At 49.8% G+C, this 20,156-nt stretch overlaps 1 protein-coding gene across 1 annotated transcript in view; it reads right to left on the reverse strand.

Moving 5' to 3' along the window:
- Positions 1-20,156, reverse strand: part of LOC110507074 (zinc finger protein neuro-d4-like) — a 68,584-nt gene that overhangs the window by 18,474 nt on the left and 29,954 nt on the right. Inside the window, exons 4-6 of the mRNA XM_036965272.2 lie at positions 12,934-13,041; positions 12,441-12,568; positions 2,255-2,350 (exon numbers count right to left, since the gene is read on the reverse strand). Of these exons, the coding sequence (XP_036821167.2) occupies positions 2,255-2,350; positions 12,441-12,568; positions 12,934-13,041 (332 nt within the window). The remainder of the gene's footprint in view (positions 1-2,254; positions 2,351-12,440; positions 12,569-12,933; positions 13,042-20,156) is intronic.

Below are 20,156 nucleotides of genomic sequence, written 5' to 3' on the forward strand. Positions count from 1 at the left end.
GTTTGGACTAATCTTCCACGAGTCCTGAAACATTCAAATACACATTTATAATACGATGACATTTTCACATACAGTTGAAGTTGGAAGTTTACGTACACCTTAGCCAAATGTATTTAAACTCAGTTTTTCACAATTCCTGACATTTAATCCTAAAAATTCCCTGTCTTACATCAGTTAGGATCACCACTTAATTTTAAGAATGTGAAATGTCAGAATAATAGTAGAGAAAATGATTTATTTCAGCTTTTATTTCTTTCATCATATTCCTAGTGGGTCAGAAGTTTACATGCACTCAATTAGTATTTAGTAGCATGACCTTTAAATTGTTTAACTTGGGTCAAACGTTTCAGGTAGCCTTCCACAAGCTTCCCACGATAAATTGGATGAATGTTGGCCCATTCCTCCTGACAGAGCTGGTGTAACTGAGTCAGGTATGTAGGCCTCCTTGCTCAGACACGCTTTTTCAGTTCTGCCCACAAATGTTCTATAGGATTGAGGTCAGGGCTTTGTGATGGCCACTCCAATACCTTGACTTTGTTGTCCTTAAGCCATTTTGCCACAACTTTGGAAGTATGCTTGGGGGTCATTGTCAATTTGGAAGAACCATTTGCGACCAAGCTTTAACTTCCTGACTGATGTCTTGACATGTTGCTTCAATATATCCACATAAATTTCCTACCTCATGAAGCTATCTATTTTGTGAAGTGCACCAGTCCCTCCTGCAGCAAAGCACCCCCACAACATGATGCTGCCACCGCCGTGCTTCACGGTTGGGATGGTGTTCTTCGGCTTGCAAGCCTCCCCCTTTTTCCTCCAAACATAACGATGGTCATTATGGCCAAACAGTTCTATTTTTGTTTCATCAGACCAGAGGACATTTCTCCAAAAAGTAAGATCTTTGTCCCCATGTGAAGTTGCAAACCGTAGTCTGTCTTTTTTATGGCGGTTTTGGAGCAGTGGCTTCTTCCTTGCTGAGCGGCCTTTCAGGTTATGTCGATATAAAACTCGTTTTACTGTGGATATAGATACTTTTGTACCTGTTTCCTCCAGCATCTTCACAAGGTCCTTTGCTGTTGTTCTGGGATTGATTTGCACTTTTTGCACCAAAGTACGTTCATCTCTAGGAGACAGAACGCGTCTCCTTCCTGAGCGGTATGACGGCTGCGTGGTCCCATGGTGTTTATACTTGCATACTATTGTTTGTACAGATGAACGTGGTACCGTCAGGCATTTGGAAATTGCTCCCAAGGATGAACCAGACTTATGGAGGTCTTGGCTGATTTCTTTTGATTTTCTTATTATGTCAAGCAAAGAGGCACTGAGTTTGAAGGTAGATCTTGAAATACATCCACAGGTCCACCTCCAATTGACTCAAATGATGACAATTAGACTATCAGAAGCTTCTAAAGCCATGGCATCATTTTCTGGAATTTTCCAAGCTGTTTAAAGGCACAGTTAACTTAGTGTATGCAAACTTCTGACCCACTGGAATTGTGATACAGTGAATTATAAGTGAAATCATCTGTCTGTAAACAATTGTTGGAAAAATTACGTGTCATGCACAAAGTAGATGTCCTAACCGACTTGCCAGAACTATAGTTTGTTAACAAGAAATGTGTGGAGTTGTTGAAAGACAATGTTTTAATGAATCCAACCTAAGTGTATGTAAACGTCCGACTTCAACTGTAGGTGGTGGACTATCTATTTCTAGTATTTACTGAATGTCTGTCTCTTACCAACTGAATACTGTTGTGAATGGAGTTTGGCCATTTTAAATGGTGCATATTATGAAATAAAATAAGCATGTTTATTTCAATTATCTTGTTGATTGATGACCAACCAACAGCATTGAGCATGACTACAACAGAATAACCATATCTCCACCTTAAAACAATCCTTCAATTGTATTTCTACAAGTTACGTATCTTGATAGATAACACTTTGTTAACGGGAAGTTGAAACAGAAAAGAGAGGATGTGTGAAATTAAAGTAACATTTCAAACACAGTAACATTTCAAATAGACCGGATGAGTGAAATTATAACCTGAGTGAAATGTGAGAAGGAAGTTGAGTTGGACCAGTTTTGGTATCCACAAGGATACGCCCTGTACATTCAATGAAACTGCAAGCTGAAGTATCAGATCTGAACTCGTAGCACTTGTGTATTTGCGAGAGGACAATGTTGCCCTTTGCAGTGCCATCAATACAGGGACAGTAGGTGTCTGTATGTTCCTGTGCGTCTCCCTCGTCTTACCCGTCCTTCGCGGTTCTTGCGGTTCTTGCGTTTGGGGACGTCCTCTTCCATCTCCTCCGCTTCCAGTTCATGGGGGAAATCACCGACCAGCAGCTTCTGGAGCAGCAAAGACACCAGAACATCAGAGGAGATATCAGCAAGGAGGGGCTCCAGGAAGTGCTGAAGCTCCAGAATAAACCTAGCACCCCATTAGCACCCACGATAAAGAATGCCCAGCTACCCCAGTGAGATCCTGCTGCTGCAACTGGATAACTGTACAATACAACAGGGACTAGGTCACACATGGGATACAGACAAATAGAGAGATACAGAGAGAGAGAGAGAGAGAGAGAGACATGCAGGATTCTGCAAAAACATCCTCCCTGTATAACTTAAATCACAAAATAAAGCATGCGGATGTCACACCCTGACCATAGTTTACTTTGTATGTTTCTATGTTTTGGTTGGTCAGGGTGTGATCTGAGTGGGCATTCTATGTTACATGTCTAGTTTGTCCAGTTCTATGTTCGGCCTGATATGGTTCTCAATCAGAGGCAGGTGTTCGTCATTGTCTCTGATTGGGAACCATATTTAGGTAGCCTGGGTTTCACTGTGTGTTTGTGGGTGATTGTTCCTGTCTATGTGTTTTCACCAGATAGGCTGTTTAGGTTTTCGTTACGTTCATTACGTCCTTTATTTTGTAGTGTTTGTATTGATTCGTGTTTTACGTTTGTTTATTAAAACATGGATCGCAATCGACACGCTGCATTTTGGTCCGACTCTCCTTCTCATACAGAAAACCGTTACAGCGGAGCACAATCAGGCCGATTCCCGCTAATTATCCAAATCCAGAAAAGAGACGAAATTCTACAGCCACCTAAAAGGGAGACATTCCAAAACCTTCCCTAACAAAGCCATCACCTACAGAGAGATTAACCTGGAGAAGAGTCCCCTTAAGCAAGCTGGTCCTGGGGCTCTGTTCACAAACACAAACACACCCCACAGAGCCCCAGGACAGCAACAGCAACACAATTAGACCCAACCAAATCAACAAACACAAATTGGAAAGAATTAACAAAAAAACAGAGCAAACTAGAATGCTATTTGGCACTAAACAGAGAGTACACATTGGCAGAATACCTGACCACTGTGACTGACCCAAAATGAAGGAAAGCTTTGACTATGTACAGACTCAGTGAGCATAGCCTTGCCATTAAGAAAGGCCGCCGTAGGCAGACCTGGCTCTCAAGAGAAGACAGGCTATGTGCACACTGCCCACAAAATGAAGTGGAAACTGAGCTGCACTTCCTAACTTCCTGCCCAATGTATGACCATATTAGAGACACATATTTCCCTCAGATTACACAGATCCACAAAGAATCGAATTTCGATAAACTCCCATATCTACTGGGTGAAATACCAGAGTGTGCCATCACAGCAGCAAGATTTGTGACCTGTTGCCACAAGAAAAGGGCAACCAGTGAAGAACAAACACCATTGTAAATACAACCCATATTTATGTAAATTGATTTTCCCTTTTGTACTTTAACCCTTTGCACATCGTTACAACACTGTACATATACATAATATGACATTTGTAATGTCTCTATTCCTTTGAAACGTTTGTGAGTGTAATGTTTACTGTTCATTTTAGATTGTTTAGTTAAATGTTGTTTATTATTTATTTTGCTTGCTTTGGCAATGTTAACATATGTTTCCCATGCCAATAAAACCCTTTGGATTGAATTGACAGAGACAAAGAGACAGACAGAGAGAGATGAAATAAGCCCAAAAGACAATCATTCCATTAGACCAGTAAGGGTGGCCTTCCCTTATTTTAACACAAACATACCCCCTGTTACAACTGCTAGTGACCAGGAGAACGCTGTGCTGTTATTCATTCACTCCTAAAACGTAGGAGTGAAAGAAACACTTCCTCTCATCGGCAAAACAAGTAGCAACATATTCCGCAAATAAAAAGTACAACACATGGGTCTGTGAAAGAGAGGTGACAAAAACACAAGTGTCACAAGAGGCAAAATAACAAACTCTTAAAAGGAGCATATGGAGAGAAGCTGTAATGGAGGAGGAAACCAAAGCCCTCCTCTGTTAGCTTCCTGCTGGATACGGCAACTAGGCGAGGCCCAGGTTCAGAGGCCTACCCACAGTGGAGCCCTGGGCCTGCTGCGTGGGCCATTTATTGAAGTGCTAATTGGCTAATTGTCGACCTTAGGGAAGGAAGACTGTCACGTCTGGAGCAGGTGGGGTAGGGACTGGAGACAGAGCTCACAGAGAGGAGATGACAGCTCATCCGGAAGAGGAAGCAGGCAGGCACACACACACACACACACACAGAGAAACACACATTCAATACATACACACACACAAAGACATTCACACATACAGTACACACACCAACAGACACTGATGCTCGCTCAAATACACACACACACACATACATACACACACACATCAATGCTCTCTCTCTCCCTCCCTCCAAAACACACACTTTCTCTGGGGAGGAGGAGAGGAACTGTGCCAGTGGGGGTGTGTCATAGCTGCAGGGGATGTGTCACTGCCAACCAGAGTCGCTGATACTACACACAGGGCCGTGAGAGGGAGGCAGAGAGAGAGAGAGAGAAAGGCATCGAGAGAGAGAACCAGAGAGGGAGAGAGAGCTAGAGAGAGAGAACCAGAGAGAGCGAGAGAGACAGAGGGAGAGAGAAAGGCATCGAGAGAGTGGGAGAAAGGAATCGAGAGAGTGGGAGAGAGAGAACCAGAGAGGGAGAGAGAGACAGAGGGAGAGAGAGTGAACCAGAGGGGGAGAGAGAACTAGAGAGAGAACCAGAGAGAGCGAGAGAGACAGAGGGAGAGAGAGTGAACCAGAGGGGAGAGAGAACTAGAAAGAGAAACAGAGAGAGCAAGAGAGACAGAGGGAGAGAGAGTGAACCAGAGGGTGAGAGAGAACTAGAGAAGGAGAGAGAAGAGTAGAGAGTGAGGGAGAGAGAGAAGCAAAGAGAGAGAGAAAGAGAACCATAGTGGGAGAGAGAGAACCAGAGAGGGAGAGAGAGAACCAGAGAGGGAGAGAGAGAACCAGAGAGGGAGAGAGAGAATCAGAGAGCTAGAGAGAGTGAATCAGAGAGGGAGAGAGAGAACCAGAGAGGGAGAGAGAGAACCAGAGAGGGAGAGAGAGAACCAGAGAGGGAGAGAGAGAACCAGAGAGGAAGAGAGAGAACCATAGTGGGCGATAGAGAACCATAGTGGGAGAGAGAACCACAGAGCTAGAGAGAGAGAACCAGAGAGGGAGAGAGAACCAGAGAGGGAGAGAGAGAACCAGAGAGCTAGAGAGAGAGAACCAGAGAGCTAGAGAGAGAGAACCAGAGAGGGAGAGAGAGAACCAGAGAGTTAGAGAGAACCAGAGAGCTAGAGAGAGAACCAGAGAGGGAGAGAGAGAACCAGAGAGGGAGAGAGAGAACCAGAGAGCTAGAGAGAGAACCAGAGAGGGAGAGAGAGAACCAGAGGGAGAGAGAGAACCAGAGAGGGAGAGAGAGAACCAGAGAGGGAGAGAGAGAACCAGAGAGCTAGAGAGAGAACCAGAGAGGGAGAGAGAGAACCAGAGAGGGAGAGAGAGAACCATAGTGGGCGAGAGAGAACCATAGTGGGAGAGAGAGAACCAGAGAGCTAGAGAGAGAGAACCAGAGAGGGAGAGAGAGAACCAGACAGGGAGAGAGAGAATCAGAGAGGGAGAGAGAGAACAAGAGAGGGAGAGAGAGAGAACCAGAGGGAGAGAGAGAACCAGAGAGGGAGATAGAGAACCAGAGAGGGAGAGAGAGAACCAGAGAGGGAGAGAGAGAACCAGAGAGTTAGAGAGAGAACCAGAGAGAGAGAGAGAGAGAACCAGAGAGGGAGAGAGAGAACCAGAAAGGGAGAGAGAGAACCAGAAAGGGAGAGAGAGAACCAGAGAGGGAGAGAGAGAACCAGAGAGGGAGAAAGAGAACCAGAGAGCTAGAGAGAGAATCAGAGAGGGAGAGAGAGAACCAGAGAGGGAGAGAGAGAACCAGAGAACCAGAGAGAGAACCAGAGAGGGAGAGAGAGAACCAGAAAGGGAGAGAGAGAACCAGAGAGCTAGAGAGAGAGAACCAGAGAGGGAGAGATAGAACCAGAGAACTAGAGAGAGAGAGAACATGAGAGGGAGAGAGAGAAGCAGAGAGGGAGAGAGAGAACCAGAGAGGGAGATAGAGAACCAGAGAGGGAGAGAGAGAACCAGAGAGCTAGAGAGAGAACCAGAGAGAGAGAGAGAGAGAACCAGAGAGGGAGAGAGAGAACCAGAGGGGAAGAGAGAGAACCATAGTGGGCGATAGAGAACCATAGTGGGAGAGAGAACCACAGAGCTAGAGAGAGAGAACCAGAGAGCTAGAGAGAGAGAACCAGAGAGGGAGAGAGAGAACCAGAGAGCTAGAGAGAACCAGAGAGCTAGAGAGAGAACCAGAGAGGGAGAGAGAGAACCAGAGAGGGAGAGAGAGAACCAGAGAGCTAGAGAGAGAACCAGAGAGGGAGAGAGAGAACCAGAGGGAGAGAGAGAACCAGAGAGGGAGAGAGAGAACCAGAGAGGGAGAGAGAGAACCAGAGAGCTAGAGAGAGAACCAGAGAGGGAGAGAGAGAACCAGAGAGGGAGAGAGAGAACCATAGTGGGCGAGAGAGAACCATAGTGGGAGAGAGAGAACCAGAGAGCTAGAGAGAGAGAACCAGAGAGGGAGAGAGAGAACCAGACAGGGAGAGAGAGAATCAGAGAGGGAGAGAGAGAACAAGAGAGGGAGAGAGAGAGAACCAGAGGGAGAGAGAGAACCAGAGAGGGAGATAGAGAACCAGAGAGGGAGAGAGAGAACCAGAGAGGGAGAGAGAGAACCAGAGAGTTAGAGAGAGAACCAGAGAGAGAGAGAGAGAGAACCAGAGAGGGAGAGAGAGAACCAGAAAGGGAGAGAGAGAACCAGAAAGGGAGAGAGAGAACCATAGTGGGCGAGAGAGAACCATAGTGGGAGAGAGAGAACCAGAGAGCTAGAGAGAGAGAACCAGAGAGGGAGAGAGAGAACCAGACAGGGAGAGAGAGAATCAGAGAGGGAGAGAGAGAACAAGAGAGGGAGAGAGAGAGAACCAGAGGGAGAGAAAGAACCAGAGAGGGAGAGAGAGAACCAGAGAGTTAGAGAGAGAACCAGAGAGAGAGAGAGAGAGAGAACCAGAGAGGGAGAGAGAGAACCAGAAAGGGAGAGAGAGAACCAGAAAGGGAGAGAGAGAACCAGAGAGGGAGAGAGAGAACCAGAGAGGGAGAGAGAGAACCAGAGAGCTAGAGAGAGAATCAGAGAGGGAGAGAGAGAACCAGAGAGGGAGAGAGAGAACCAGAGAACCAGAGAGAGAACCAGAGAGGGAGAGAGAGAACAAGAGAGGGAGAGAGAGAGAACCAGAGGGAGAGAAAGAACCAGAGAGGGAGAGAGAGAACCAGAGAGTTAGAGAGAGAACCAGAGAGAGAGAGAGAGAGAACCAGAGAGGGAGAGAGAGAACCAGAAAGGGAGAGAGAGAACCAGAAAGGGAGAGAGAGAACCAGAGAGGGAGAGAGAGAACCAGAGAGGGAGAGAGAGAACCAGAGAGCTAGAGAGAGAATCAGAGAGGGAGAGAGAGAACCAGAGAGGGAGAGAGAGAACCAGAGAACCAGAGAGAGAACCAGAGAGGGAGAGAGAGAACCAGAAAGGGAGAGAGAGAACCAGAGAGCTAGAGAGAGAGAACCAGAGAGGGAGAGAGAGAACCAGAGAACTAGAGAGAGAGAGAACATGAGAGGGAGAGAGAGAAGCAGAGAGGGAGAGAGAGAACCAGAGAGGGAGATAGAGAACCAGAGAGGGAGAGAGAGAACCAGAGAGCTAGAGAGAGAACCAGAGAGAGAGAGAGAGAGAACCAGAGAGGGAGAGAGAGAACCAGAGAGGAAGAGAGAGAACCATAGTGGGCGATAGAGAACCATAGTGGGAGAGAGAACCACAGAGCTAGAGAGAGAGAACTAGAGAGGGAGAGAGAGAAGCAGAGAGGGAGAGAGAGAGAACCAGAGAGGGAGAGAGAGAACCAGAAAGGGCGAGAGAGAACCAGAGAGGGAGAGAGAGAACCAGAAAGGGCGAGAGAGAACCAGAGAGCTAGAGAGAGAACCAGAAAGGGAGAGAGAGAGAACCAGAGAGGGAGAGAGAGAACCAGAAAGGGAGAGAGAGAACCAGAGAGCTAGAGAGAGAACAGGAGAGGGAGAGAGAGAACCAGAGAGGGAGCGAGAGAACCAGAGAGGGGAGAGATAACCAGAGAGGGAGAGAACCAGAGAGGGAGAGAACCAGAGAGGGAGAGAGAGAACCAGAGAAGGAGAGAGAGAACCAGAGAGCTAGAGAGAACCAGAGAGGGAGAGAACCAGAGAGGGAGAGAGAGAACCAGAGAGGGAGAGAGAGAACCAGAGAGGGAGAGAGAGAACCAGAGAGCTAGAGAGAGAACCAGAGAGGGAGAGAGAGAACCAGAGGGAGAGAGAGAACCAGAGAGGGAGAGAGAGAACCAGAGAGGGAGAGAGAGAACCAGAGAGCTAGAGAGAGAACCAGAGAGCTAGAGAGAGAACCAGAGAGGGAGAGAGAGAACCAGAGAGGGAGAGAGAGAACCAGAGAGGGGGAGAGATAACCAGAGAGGGAGAGAACCAGAGAGGGAGAGAGAGAACCAGAGAGGGAGAGAGAGAACCAGAGAGCTAGAGAAAGAGCCAGACAGCTAGAGAGAGAACCAGAGAGTTAGAGAGGGAAAGAGAGAACCAGAGAGAGAGAGAGAGAACCATAGTGGGCGAGAGAGAACCATAGTGGGAGAGAGAGAACCAGAGAGCTAGAGAGAGAGAACCAGAGAGGGAGAGAGAGAACCAGAGAGGGAGAGAACCAGAGAGGGAGAGAGAGAACCAGAGAGGGAGAGAGAGTACCAGAGAGCTAGAGAGAGAACCAGAGAGCTAGAGAAAGAACCAGAGAGGGAGAGAGAGAACCAGAGAGGGAGAGAGAGAACCAGGGAGGGGGAGAGATAACCAGAGAGGGAGAGAACCAGAGAGGGAGAGAGAGAACCAGAGAGGGAGAGAGAGAACCAGAGAGCTAGAGAGAGAACCAGAGAGCTAGAGAGAGAACCAGAGAGGGAGAGAGAGAACCAGAGAGGGAGAGAGAGAACCAGGGAGGGGGAGAGATAACCAGAGAGGGAGAGAACCAGAGAGGGAGAGAGAGAACCAGAGAGGGAGAGAGAGAACCAGAGAGCTAGAGAGAGAACCAGAGAGCTAGAGAGAGAACCAGAGAGCTAGAGAGAGAACCAGAGAGGGAAATAGAGAACCAGAGAGAGAGAGAGAGAACCAGAGAGCTAGAGAGAGAACCAGAGAGGGAGAGAGAGAACCAGAGAGGGATAGAGAGAACCAGAGAGGGAGAGAGAGAACCAGAGAGGGAGAGAGAGAGAGCCAGAGAGAGAGAGAGAGAACCAGAGAGGGAGAGAGAGAATCAGAGAGCTAGAGATTGTGAATCAGAGAGGGAGAGAGAGAACCAGAGAGGGAGAGAGAGAACCAGAGAGGGAGAGAGAGAACCAGAGAGGGAGAGAGAGAACCAGAGAGGAAGAGAGAGAACCATAGTGGGCGATAGAGAACCATAGTGGGAGAGAGAACCACAGAGCTAGAGAGAGAGAACCAGAGAGGGAGAGAGAACCAGAGAGGGAGAGAGAGAACCAGAGAGCTAGAGAGAGAGAACCAGAGAGCTAGAGAGAGAACCAGAGAGGGACAGAGAGAACCATAGTGGGAGAGAGAGAACCAGAGAGGGAGAGAGAGAACCAGTGAGGGAGAGAGAGAACCAGAGAGCTAGAGAGAGAGAACCAGAGAGCTAGAGAGAGAGAACCAGAGAGGGAGAGAGACAACCAGACAGGGAGAGAGAGAACCAGAGAGGGAGAGAGAGAACCAGAAAGGGAGAGAGAGAGAACCAGAGAGGGAGAGAGAGAACCAGAGAGGGAGAGACAGAACCAGAGAGAGAACCAGAGAGGGAGAGAGATAACCAGAGAGCTAGAGAGAGAGAACAAGAGAGGGAGAGAGAGAACCAGAGAGGGAGAGAGAGAACCAGAGAGGGAGAGAGAGAGAACCAGAGAGGGAGCTAGAGAACCAGAGAGGGAGAGAGAGAACCAGAGAGGAAGAGAGAGAACCAGAGGGAGAGAGAGAGAACCAGAGAGGGAGAGAGAGAACCAGAGAGGGAGAGAGAGAGAACCAGAGAGAGAGATAGAGAACCAGAGAGGGAGAGAGAGAGAACCAGAGAGAGAGATTGAGAACCAGAGAGGGAGAGAGAGAGAACCAGAGAGAGAGATAGAGAAGCAGAGAGGGAGAGAGAGAACCAGAGAGGGAGAGAGAGAGAACCAGAGAGAGAGATAGAGAACCAGAGAGGGAGAGAGAGAGAACCAGAGAGAGAGATAGAGAACCAGAGAGGGAGAGAGAGAACCAGAGAGGAAGAGAGAGAACCAGAGAGGGCGATAGAGAACCATAGTGGGAGAGAGAACCACAGAGCTAGAGAGAGAGAACCAGAGAGGGAGAGAGAACCAGAGAGGGAGAGAGAGAACCAGAGAGCTAGAGAGAGAGAACCAGAGAGCTAGAGAGAGAGAACCAGAGAGGGAGAGAGACAACCAGAAAGGGAGAGAGAGAACCATAGTGGGAGAGAGATAACCAGAGAGGGAGAGAGAGAACCAGTGAGGGAGAGAGAGAACCAGAGAAGGAGAGAGAGAACCAGAGAGGGAGAGAGAGAACCAGAGAGGGAGAGAGAGAACCAGAGAGGAAGAGAGAGAACCATAGTGGGCGATAGAGAACCATAGTGGGAGAGAGAACCACAGAGCTAGAGAGAGAGAACCAGAGAGGGAGAGAGAACCAGAGAGGGAGAGAGAGAACCAGAGAGCTAGAGAGAGAGAACCAGAGAGCTAGAGAGAGAACCAGAGAGGGACAGAGAGAACCATAGTGGGAGAGAGAGAACCAGAGAGGGAGAGAGAGAACCAGTGAGGGAGAGAGAGAACCAGAGAGCTAGAGAGAGAGAACCAGAGAGCTAGAGAGAGAGAACCAGAGAGGGAGAGAGACAACCAGACAGGGAGAGAGAGAACCAGAGAGGGAGAGAGAGAACCAGAAAGGGAGAGAGAGAGAACCAGAGAGGGAGAGAGAGAACCAGAGAGGGAGAGACAGAACCAGAGAGGGAGAGAGAGAGAACCAGAGAGGGAGCTAGAGAACCAGAGAGGGAGAGAGAGAACCAGAGAGGAAGAGAGAGAACCAGAGGGAGAGAGAGAGAACCAGAGAGGGAGAGAGAGAACCAGAGAGGGAGAGAGAGAGAACCAGAGAGAGAGATAGAGAACCAGAGAGGGAGAGAGAGAACCAGAGAGAGAGATAGAGAACCAGAGAGGGAGAGAGAGAGAACCAGAGAGAGAGATAGAGAACCAGAGAGGGAGAGAGAGAACCAGAGAGGGAGAGAGAGAGAACCAGAGAGAGAGATAGAGAACCAGAGAGGGAGAGAGAGAACCAGAGAGGAAGAGAGAGAACCAGAGAGGGCGATAGAGAACCATAGTGGGAGAGAGAACCACAGAGCTAGAGAGAGAGAACCAGAGAGGGAGAGAGAACCAGAGAGGGAGAGAGAGAACCAGAGAGCTAGAGAGAGAGAACCAGAGAGCTAGAGAGAGAGAACCAGAGAGGGAGAGAGACAACCAGAAAGGGAGAGAGAGAGAACCAGAGAGGGAGAGAGAGAACCATAGTGGGAGAGAGATAACCAGAGAGGGAGAGAGAGAACCAGTGAGGGAGAGAGAGAACCAGAGAGCTAGAGAGAGAGAACCAGAGAGCTAGAGAGAGAGAACCAGAGAGGGAGAGAGACAACCAGAAAGGGAGAGAGAGAGAACCATAGAGGGAGAGAGAGAACCAGAGAGGGAGAGACAGAACCAGAGAGAGAACCAGAGAGCTAGAGAGAGAACCAGAGAGGGAGAGAGAGAACCAGAGAGGGAGAGAGAGAACCAGAGAGGGAGAGAGAGAACCAGAGAGGGAGAGAGGAGAATGAAGAAACTACACAGCAACTCCAAGGTGAAGACGTAGAGGAATGGGTCAGAGGGCTCCAAGAGAGCATGACAAAGGGAAACTAGAACTTGCGTACTGCCACCATGAGTGATTCTAAGCTACTCTTACCTGGCACTCGCTCATAGGTTCCTCTTCCTTGGTCTCCACCTTCTTGTCCAGAGTCTCTCCACTGAGCAGTGATTCCAACACCGGCCCCTCCGGCAAGCCCCCTTCCTTCTTCAGAGACGCCTCGTAGTCTGAACACACACACACCATACCGTACGTTACAGTAACACTTCCCTGCTACTACATGTTAGAATTGATTCCCAGCTACCCCTTTGCCCTGACAGACTAACACAAATACAACTACAGTACACCACAGGAGGCTGCTGAGGGGAGGACGGCTCATAATAATGTCTAGAACGGAATGAATGGAATGGCATCAAACACCTGGAAACCATGGAAACCATGTTTCTGACGTATTTGTTACCATTCCACTTTTTCCACTGAAGCCATTACCAGGAGCCCGTTCTCCACATTTAAAAAGCCACCAGCCTCCTGTGGTTTTTCTCCGTCATTCTACGGCCTCCTCATCCTCCTTTCCAGATCTCTTGTCTCGTACCGATCTTAAACTCAATGGGTCCGAGGCGCGGGTCCTCCAGAATGTTTAGCCGTCTCTTCTTGCGCCAGCAGCGCGCAGGGTAAGTATACAACTGTCCTGGGGCCAAACCTGGGGGCCAAACAAAGAACAATGCAACAAGTCGTGAAAAACTGCTAAAGCAGACTAAACTATAATGAAGGGGTTAAGGTGATGATGTTATCCACTTTAAATAGAAGGGACATGTTCGTTTTTTGTGCAAACAGAAATTCCAAGCTTTTATGGTCTCTGTACTTGACAAACCTATACCTCCATAAGTCTCTGTGCTTGACAAACCTGTACCTCCATCAGTCTCTGTGCTTGACAAACCTATACCTCCATCTGTCTCTGTGCTTGACAAACCAATACCTCCATCAGTCTCTGTGCTTGACAAACATATACCTCCATCAGTGTCTGTGCTTGACAAACCTATACCTCCATCGGTCTCTGTGCTTGACAAACCTGTACCTCCATCAGTCTCTGTGCTTGACAAACCTGTATCTCCATCAGTCTCTGTGCTTGATAAACCTGTACCTCCATCAATCTCTGTGCTTGACAAACCTGTACCTCAATCAGTCTCTGTGCTTGACAAACCTGTACCTCAAACAGTCTCTGTGCTTGACAAACCTATACCTCCATCAGTCTCTGTGCTTGACAAACCTATACCCCCATCAGTCTCTGTGCTTGACAGACCTATACCTCCATCAGTCTCTGTGCTTGACAAACCTATACCTCCATCAGTCTCTGTGCTTGACAAACATATACCTCCATCAGTCTCTGTGCTTGACAAACCTATAACCCCATCAGTCTCTGTGCTTGACAGACCTATACCTCCATCAGTCTCTGTGCTTGACAAACCTATACCTCCATCAGTCTCTGTGCTTGACAAACATATACCTCCATCAGTCTCTGTGCTTGACAAACCTATACCTCCATCGGTCTCTGTGCTTGACAAACCTATACCTCCATCAGTCTCTGTGCTTGACAAACATATACCTCCATCGGTCTCTGTGCTTGACGAACCTATACCTCCATCGGTCTCTGTGCTTGACAAACCTATACCTCCATCAGTCTCTGTGCTTGACAAACATATACCTCCATCGGTCTCTGTGCTTGACGAACCTATACCTCCATCAGTCTCTGTGCTTGACAAACCTATACCTCCATCAGTCTCTGTGCTTGACAAACATATACCTCCATCAGTCTCTGTGCTTGACAAACCTATAACCCCATCAGTCTCTGTGCTTGACAGACCTATACCTCCATCAGTCTCTGTGCTTGACAAACCTATACCTCCATCAGTCTCTGTGCTTGACAAACATATACCTCCATCAGTCTCTGTGCTTGACAAACCTATACCTCCATCGGTCTCTGTGCTTGACAAACCTATACCTCCATCAGTCTCTGTGCTTGACAAACATATACCTCCATCGGTCTCTGTGCTTGACGAACCTATACCTCCATCGGTCTCTGTGCTTGACAAACCTATACCTCCATCAGTTGCTGTGCTTGACAAACCTATACCTCCATCGGTCTCTGTGCTTGACAAACCTATACCTCCATCGGCCTCTGTGCTTGACAAACCTATACCTCCATCAGTCTCTGTGCTTGACAAACATATACCCCCATCAGTCATTTATGTTAGTAAAAACAACACTGTCACTCATACACATTCAAAACACACAAACAAAAAACTCTAAACTCTGTACACACATTCTGTACACTGATACTACATATAGGTGTGAGAGAGGGGGAGAGAGAAATATAGAGAGGGAGGAGAGGGGAGAGAGAAAGAGAGAGGTAGGCGAGGGGAGAGAGAAGGATAGAGTGAGGGAGGAGAGGGGATAAAGAAGGATAGAGTGAGGGAGGAGAGGGGAGAAAGAAGGATAGAGTGAGGGAGGAGAGGGGAGAGAGGAGGATAGAGTGAGGGGAGGAGAGGGAGAGAGAAAGATAGAGAGGAAGGAGAGGGGAGAGATAAGGATAGAGTGAGGGAGGAGAGAGGAGAGAGGAGGAATAGAGTGAGGGAGGAGAGGAGGATAGAGTGCGGGAGGAGAGGGGAGAGAGAATGATAGAGTGAGGGAGGAGAGGGGAGAGATAAGGATAGAGTGAGGGAGGAGAGGGGAGAGTGAAAGATAGAGAGGAAGGAGAGGGGAGAGAGAAGGAAAGAGTGAGGGATGAGAGGGGAGAGATAAGGATAGAGTGAGGGAGGAGAGGGGAGAGAGGAGGATAGAGTGAGGGAGGAGAGGTGAGAGATAAGGATAGAGTGAGGGAGGAAAGGGGAGAGAGGAAGAGAGAGGTAGGCGAGGGGAGAGAGAAAGATGAGGAGGAGAGAAGAAATATAGAGTGTGGGAGGAGAAGGGAGAGAAGAGAGGAGGAGAGAGAGAGGGGGGAGAGAGGAGGAGGGAGTGGGAGGAGAGAGAAGGATAGAGTGAGGGAGGAGAGGGGAGAGAGAGGATAGAGTGAGAGAGGAAGAGGGAGTTGAGTGAGGGAGGAGAGGGAGAGAGGAGAGGGGAGGAGGAGAGTAGAGAGAGTGAGGAGGAGGGAGAGAAAAGGAGAGGAGAGATGGATAGAGTGAGGGAGGAGAGGGGAGAGAGAGAGAGGAGGGAGAGGAGGAAGGAGGAGAGGGGAGAGAAGGAGAGAGTGAGGGAGGAGAGGGGAGAGAGAAGGATAGAGTGTGGGAGGAGAGGGAGAGAGAAGATAGAGAGGATGGAGAGGGGAGAGAGAAAGAGAGAGAGGGAGGAGAGGGGAGAGAGAAGGATAGAGTGAGGGAGAGAGGGGAGGGAGAAGGATAGAGTTGGAGGAGAGGGGAGAGAGAAAGATAGAGAGGAAGGAGAGGGGGAGAGAGAAAGATAGAGAGGAAGGAGAGGGAGAGAGAAGGATAGAGTGAGGGAGGAGAGGGGGAGAGATAAGGATAGAGTGAGGGAGGAGAGGGAGAGAGGAGGATAGAGTGAGGGAGAAAGGGAGAGAGGAAGAGAGAGGAGGCGAGGGAGAGAGAAAGATGAGGAGGAGAGAGAGAGATAGAGTGTGGGAGGAGAGGGAGAGAGAAAGAGAGAGGGAGGAGAGGGAGAGAGAAGAGAGGGAGGAGTGGGGAGAGAGAGAGAAGGATAGAGTGAGGGAGGAGAGGGAGAGAGGAGGATAGAGTGAGGAAGGAGAGGGGAGAAGAAGGCAGACAGCCAGGGAGGAGTGGGGAGAGATAAGGATAGAGTGAGGGAGGAGAGGGGAGAGATAAGGATAGAGTGAGGGATGAGAGGGAGAGAGGAGGATAGAGTGAGGGAGGAGAGGGGGAGAGAGAAAGATGGAGAGGAGAGAAAGAAATATTGAGTGAGGGAGGAGAGGGGAGAGAAAGAGAGAGGGAGGAGAGGGGAGAGAGAAAGAGAGAGGGAGGAGAGGGAGAGAGCGAGAAGGATAGAGTGAGGGAGGAGAGGGAGAGAGGAGGATAGAGTGAGGGAGGAGAGGGAGAGAGAAAGATAGAGAGGAAGGAGAGGGAGAGAGAAGGATAGGTGTGAGAGAGGAGAGGGAGAGAGGAGGATAGTGAGGGAGGGAGAGAGAAAGAGAGCGGGAGGAGAGGGAGAGAGGAGGATAGAGTGAGGGAGGAGGGAGAGAGAGAGATAGAGAGGAAGGAGAGGGAGAGAGAAGGATAGGTGTGAGAGAGGAGAGGGAGAGAGAAAGAGAGAGGGAGGGAGGAGAGGGAGAGAAACAGAGAGGAAGGAGAGGGGAGAGAGAAGGATAGAGTGAGGGAGGAGAGGGAAAGATAAGGATAGAGTGAGGGAGGAGAGGGAGAGAGGAGGGTAGAGTGAGGGAGGAGAGGTGAGAGATAAGGATAGAGTGAGGGAGGAAAGGGAGAGAGGAAGAGAGAGGTAGGCGAGGGAGAGAGAAAGATGAGGAGGAGAGAAAAAAATATAGAGTGTGGGAGGAGAGGGAGAGAGAAAGAGAGAGGGAGGAGAGGGAGAGAGAAAGAGAGAGGGAGGAGTGGGGAGAGAGAGAGAGAAGGATAGAGTGAGGGAGGAGAGGGAGAGAGGAGGATAGAGTGAGGAGGAGAGGGGATAGAGAAGGATAGAGTGAGGGAGGAGAGGGAGAGATAAGGATAGAGTGAGGGAGGAGAGGGAGAGAGGAGGATAGAGTGAGGGAGGAGAGGGAGAGAGGAGGATAGAGTGAGGGAGGAGAGGGAGAGAGAAGAGTAGAAGAAGGAAGGAGAGGGAGAGAGAAGGACAGAGTGAGGGGAGGAGAGGGAGAGATAAGGATAGAGTGAGGGAGGAGAGGGAGAGATAAGGATAGAGTGAGGGATGAGAGGGAGAGAGGAGGATAGAGTGAGGGAGGAGAGGTGAGAGATGAGGATAGAGTGAGGGAGGAAAGGGGAGAGAGGAAGAGAGAGGGTAGGCGAGGGGAGAGAGAAAGATGAGGAGGAGAGAAAAAAATATAGAGTGTGGGAGGAGAGGGGAGAGAGAAAGAGAGAGGGAGGAGAGGGAGAGAGAAAGAGAGAGGGAGGAGTGGGGAGAGAGAGAGAAGGATAGAGTGAGGGGAGGAGAGGGAGAGAGGAGGATAGAGTGAGGGAGGAGAGGGGATAGAAGGATAGAGTGAGGGAGGAGAGGGAGAGATAAGGATAGAGTGAGGAGAGGGAGAGAGAAAGAGAGAGGGAGGAGAGGGGAGAGAGCGAGAAGGATAGAGTGAGGGAGGAGAGGGGAGAGAGGAAGGACAGAGAGTGAGGGAGGAGAGGGAGAGAGAAAGATAGAGAGAGGAAGGAGAGGGAGAGAGAAGGATAGGTGTGAGAGAGGAGAGGGGAGAGAGGAGGATAGTGAGGGAGGGGAGAGAAAGAGAGCGGGAGGAGAGGGAGAGAGGAGGATAGAGTGAGGGAGGAGAGGGAGAGAGAAAATAGAGAGGAAGGAGAGGGGAGAGAGAAGGATAGGTGTGAGAGAGGAGAGGGAGAGAGAAAGAGAGAGGGAAGGTGGAGAGGGAGAGAGGAGGAGAGTGAGGGAAGGAGAGGGGAGAGAGAAGGATAGAGTGAGGGAGGAGAGGGAGAGAGAAAGATAGAGAGGAAGGAGAGGGAGAGAGAAGGACAGAGTGAGGGAGGAGAGGGGAGAGATAAAGGATAGAGTGAGGGAGGAGAGGGAGAGATAAGGATAGAGGGAGGAGTGGGGAGAGAGAGAGAAGGATAGAGTGAGGGAGGGAGAGGGAGAGAGGAGGATAGAGTGAGGGAGGAGAGGGTATAGAGAAGGATAGAGTGAGGGAGGAGAGGGAGAGATAAGGATAGAGTGAGGGAGGAGAGGGGAGAGAGGAGGATAGAGTGAGGGAGGAGAGGGAGAGAGGAGGAGAGAGCGAGGGAGGAGAGGGAGAGAGAAAGATAGAGAGGAAGGAGAGGGAGAGAGAAGGACAGAGTGAGGGAGGAGGGGAGAGATAAGGAGTGAGGAGGAGAGGGGAGAGATAAGGATAGAGTGAGGGATGAGAGGGAGAGAGGAGGATAGAGTGAGGGAGGAGAGGGAGAGATAAGGATAGAGTGAGGGAGGGAGAGGGAGAGAGAAAGAGAGAGGTAGGCGAGGGGAGAGAGAAAGATGGAGAGGAGAGAAAGAAATATTGAGTGAGGGAGGAGAGGGGAGAGAGAAAGAGAGAGAGGGAGGAGAGGGAGAGAGAAAGATAGAGAGGAAGGAGAGGGGAGAGAAAGAGAGAGGGAGGAGAGGGGAGAGAGAAAGAGAGAGAGGGAGGAGTGGGGAGAGAGAGAGAAGGATAGAGTGAGGGAGGAGAGGGAGAGAGGAGGATAGAGTGAGGGAGGAGGTGGGAGAGAGAAGGATAGAGTGAGGGAGGAGAGGGGAGAGATAAGGATAGAGTGAGGGAGGAGAGGGGAGAGAGGAGGATAGAGTGAGGGAGGAGAGGGAGAGAGAAAGATAGAGAGGAAGGAGAGGGAGAGAGAAGGACAGAGTGAGGGAGGAGAGGGAGAGATAGGGATAGAGTGAGGGAGGAGAGGGAGAGATAAGGATAGAGTGAGGGATGAGAGGGAGAGAGGAGGATAGAGTGAGGGAGGAGAGGGGAGAGATAAGGATAGAGTGAGGGAGGAGTGGGGAGAGAGAGAGAAAGAGAGAGGTAGGCGAGGGGAGAGAGAAAGATGGAGAGGAGAGAAAGAAATATTGAGTGAGGGAGGAGAGGGGAGAGAGAAAGAGAGAGGGAGGAGAGGGAGAGAGCGAGAAGGATAGAGTGAGGGAGGAGAGGGAGAGAGGAGGATAGAGTGAGGGAGGAGAGGGGAGAGAGAAAGTTAGAGACGAAGGAGAGGGGAGAGAGAAGGATAGGTGTGAGAGAGGAGAGGGAGAGAGAAAGAGAGAGGGAGGAGAGGGAGAGAGAGGAGGATAGAGTGAGGGAGGAGAGGGGGAGAGAGAAGGATAGAGTGAGGGAGGAGGGAGAGAGAGAGAGAGTGAGGGAGGAGAGGGAGAGAAAGATAGAGAGGAAGGAGAGGGAGAGAGAAGGATAGAGTGAGGGAGAGAGGGAGAGAGGAGAGTAGAGTGAGGGGAGAGGGGAGGGGACAAGGGAGGAGAGGGAGAAAAAGGACGTAGTGAGGGAGGAGAGGGGAGAGAGAAGGATAGAGTGAGGGAGGAGCGGGGAGAGAGAAAGATAGAGAGGAAGGAGAGGGAGAGAGAAAGATAGAGAGGAAGGAGAGGGGAGAGAGAAGGATAGAGTGAGGGAGGAGAGGGAGAGATAAGGATAGAGTGAGGGAGGAGGGAGAGAGGAGGATAGAGTGAGGGAGAAAGGGGAGAGAGGAAGAGAGAGGTAGGCGAGGGAGAGAGAAAGATGAGGAGGAGAGAAAGAAATATAGAGTGTGGGAGGAGAGGGAGAGAGAAAGAGAGAGGGAGGAGAGGGAGAGAGAAAGAGAGAGGGAGGAGTGGGGAGAGAGAGAGAGAAGGATAGAGTGAGGGAGGAGAGGGAGAGAGGAGGATAGAGTGAGGGAGGAGAGGGAGAGAGAAGGATAGAGTGAGGGAGGAGAGGGAGAGATAAGGATAGAGTGAGGGAGGAGAGGGAGAGAGGAGGATAGAGTGAGGGAGGAGAGGGAGAGAGAAAGATAGATAGATGAGGGAGGGAGAGAGAGAGAGATGGGTAGGAGGAGAGGGAGAGAGAGAGAGAGGGAGGGAGGAGGGAAGGGAGAGGAGTGAGGGATGAGGGAGAGAGGAGGAGCAGGCCAGGAGGGAGGGGAACTGAGGCAGGGATCCAGTGAGGAGGAGGAGAGAGGA

This window comes from Oncorhynchus mykiss, chromosome 27 (assembly GCF_057628025.1).
Source record: "Oncorhynchus mykiss isolate SJ-2025 chromosome 27, ASM5762802v1, whole genome shotgun sequence".
Classification (NCBI taxonomy): Eukaryota; Metazoa; Chordata; class Actinopteri; order Salmoniformes; family Salmonidae; genus Oncorhynchus; species Oncorhynchus mykiss.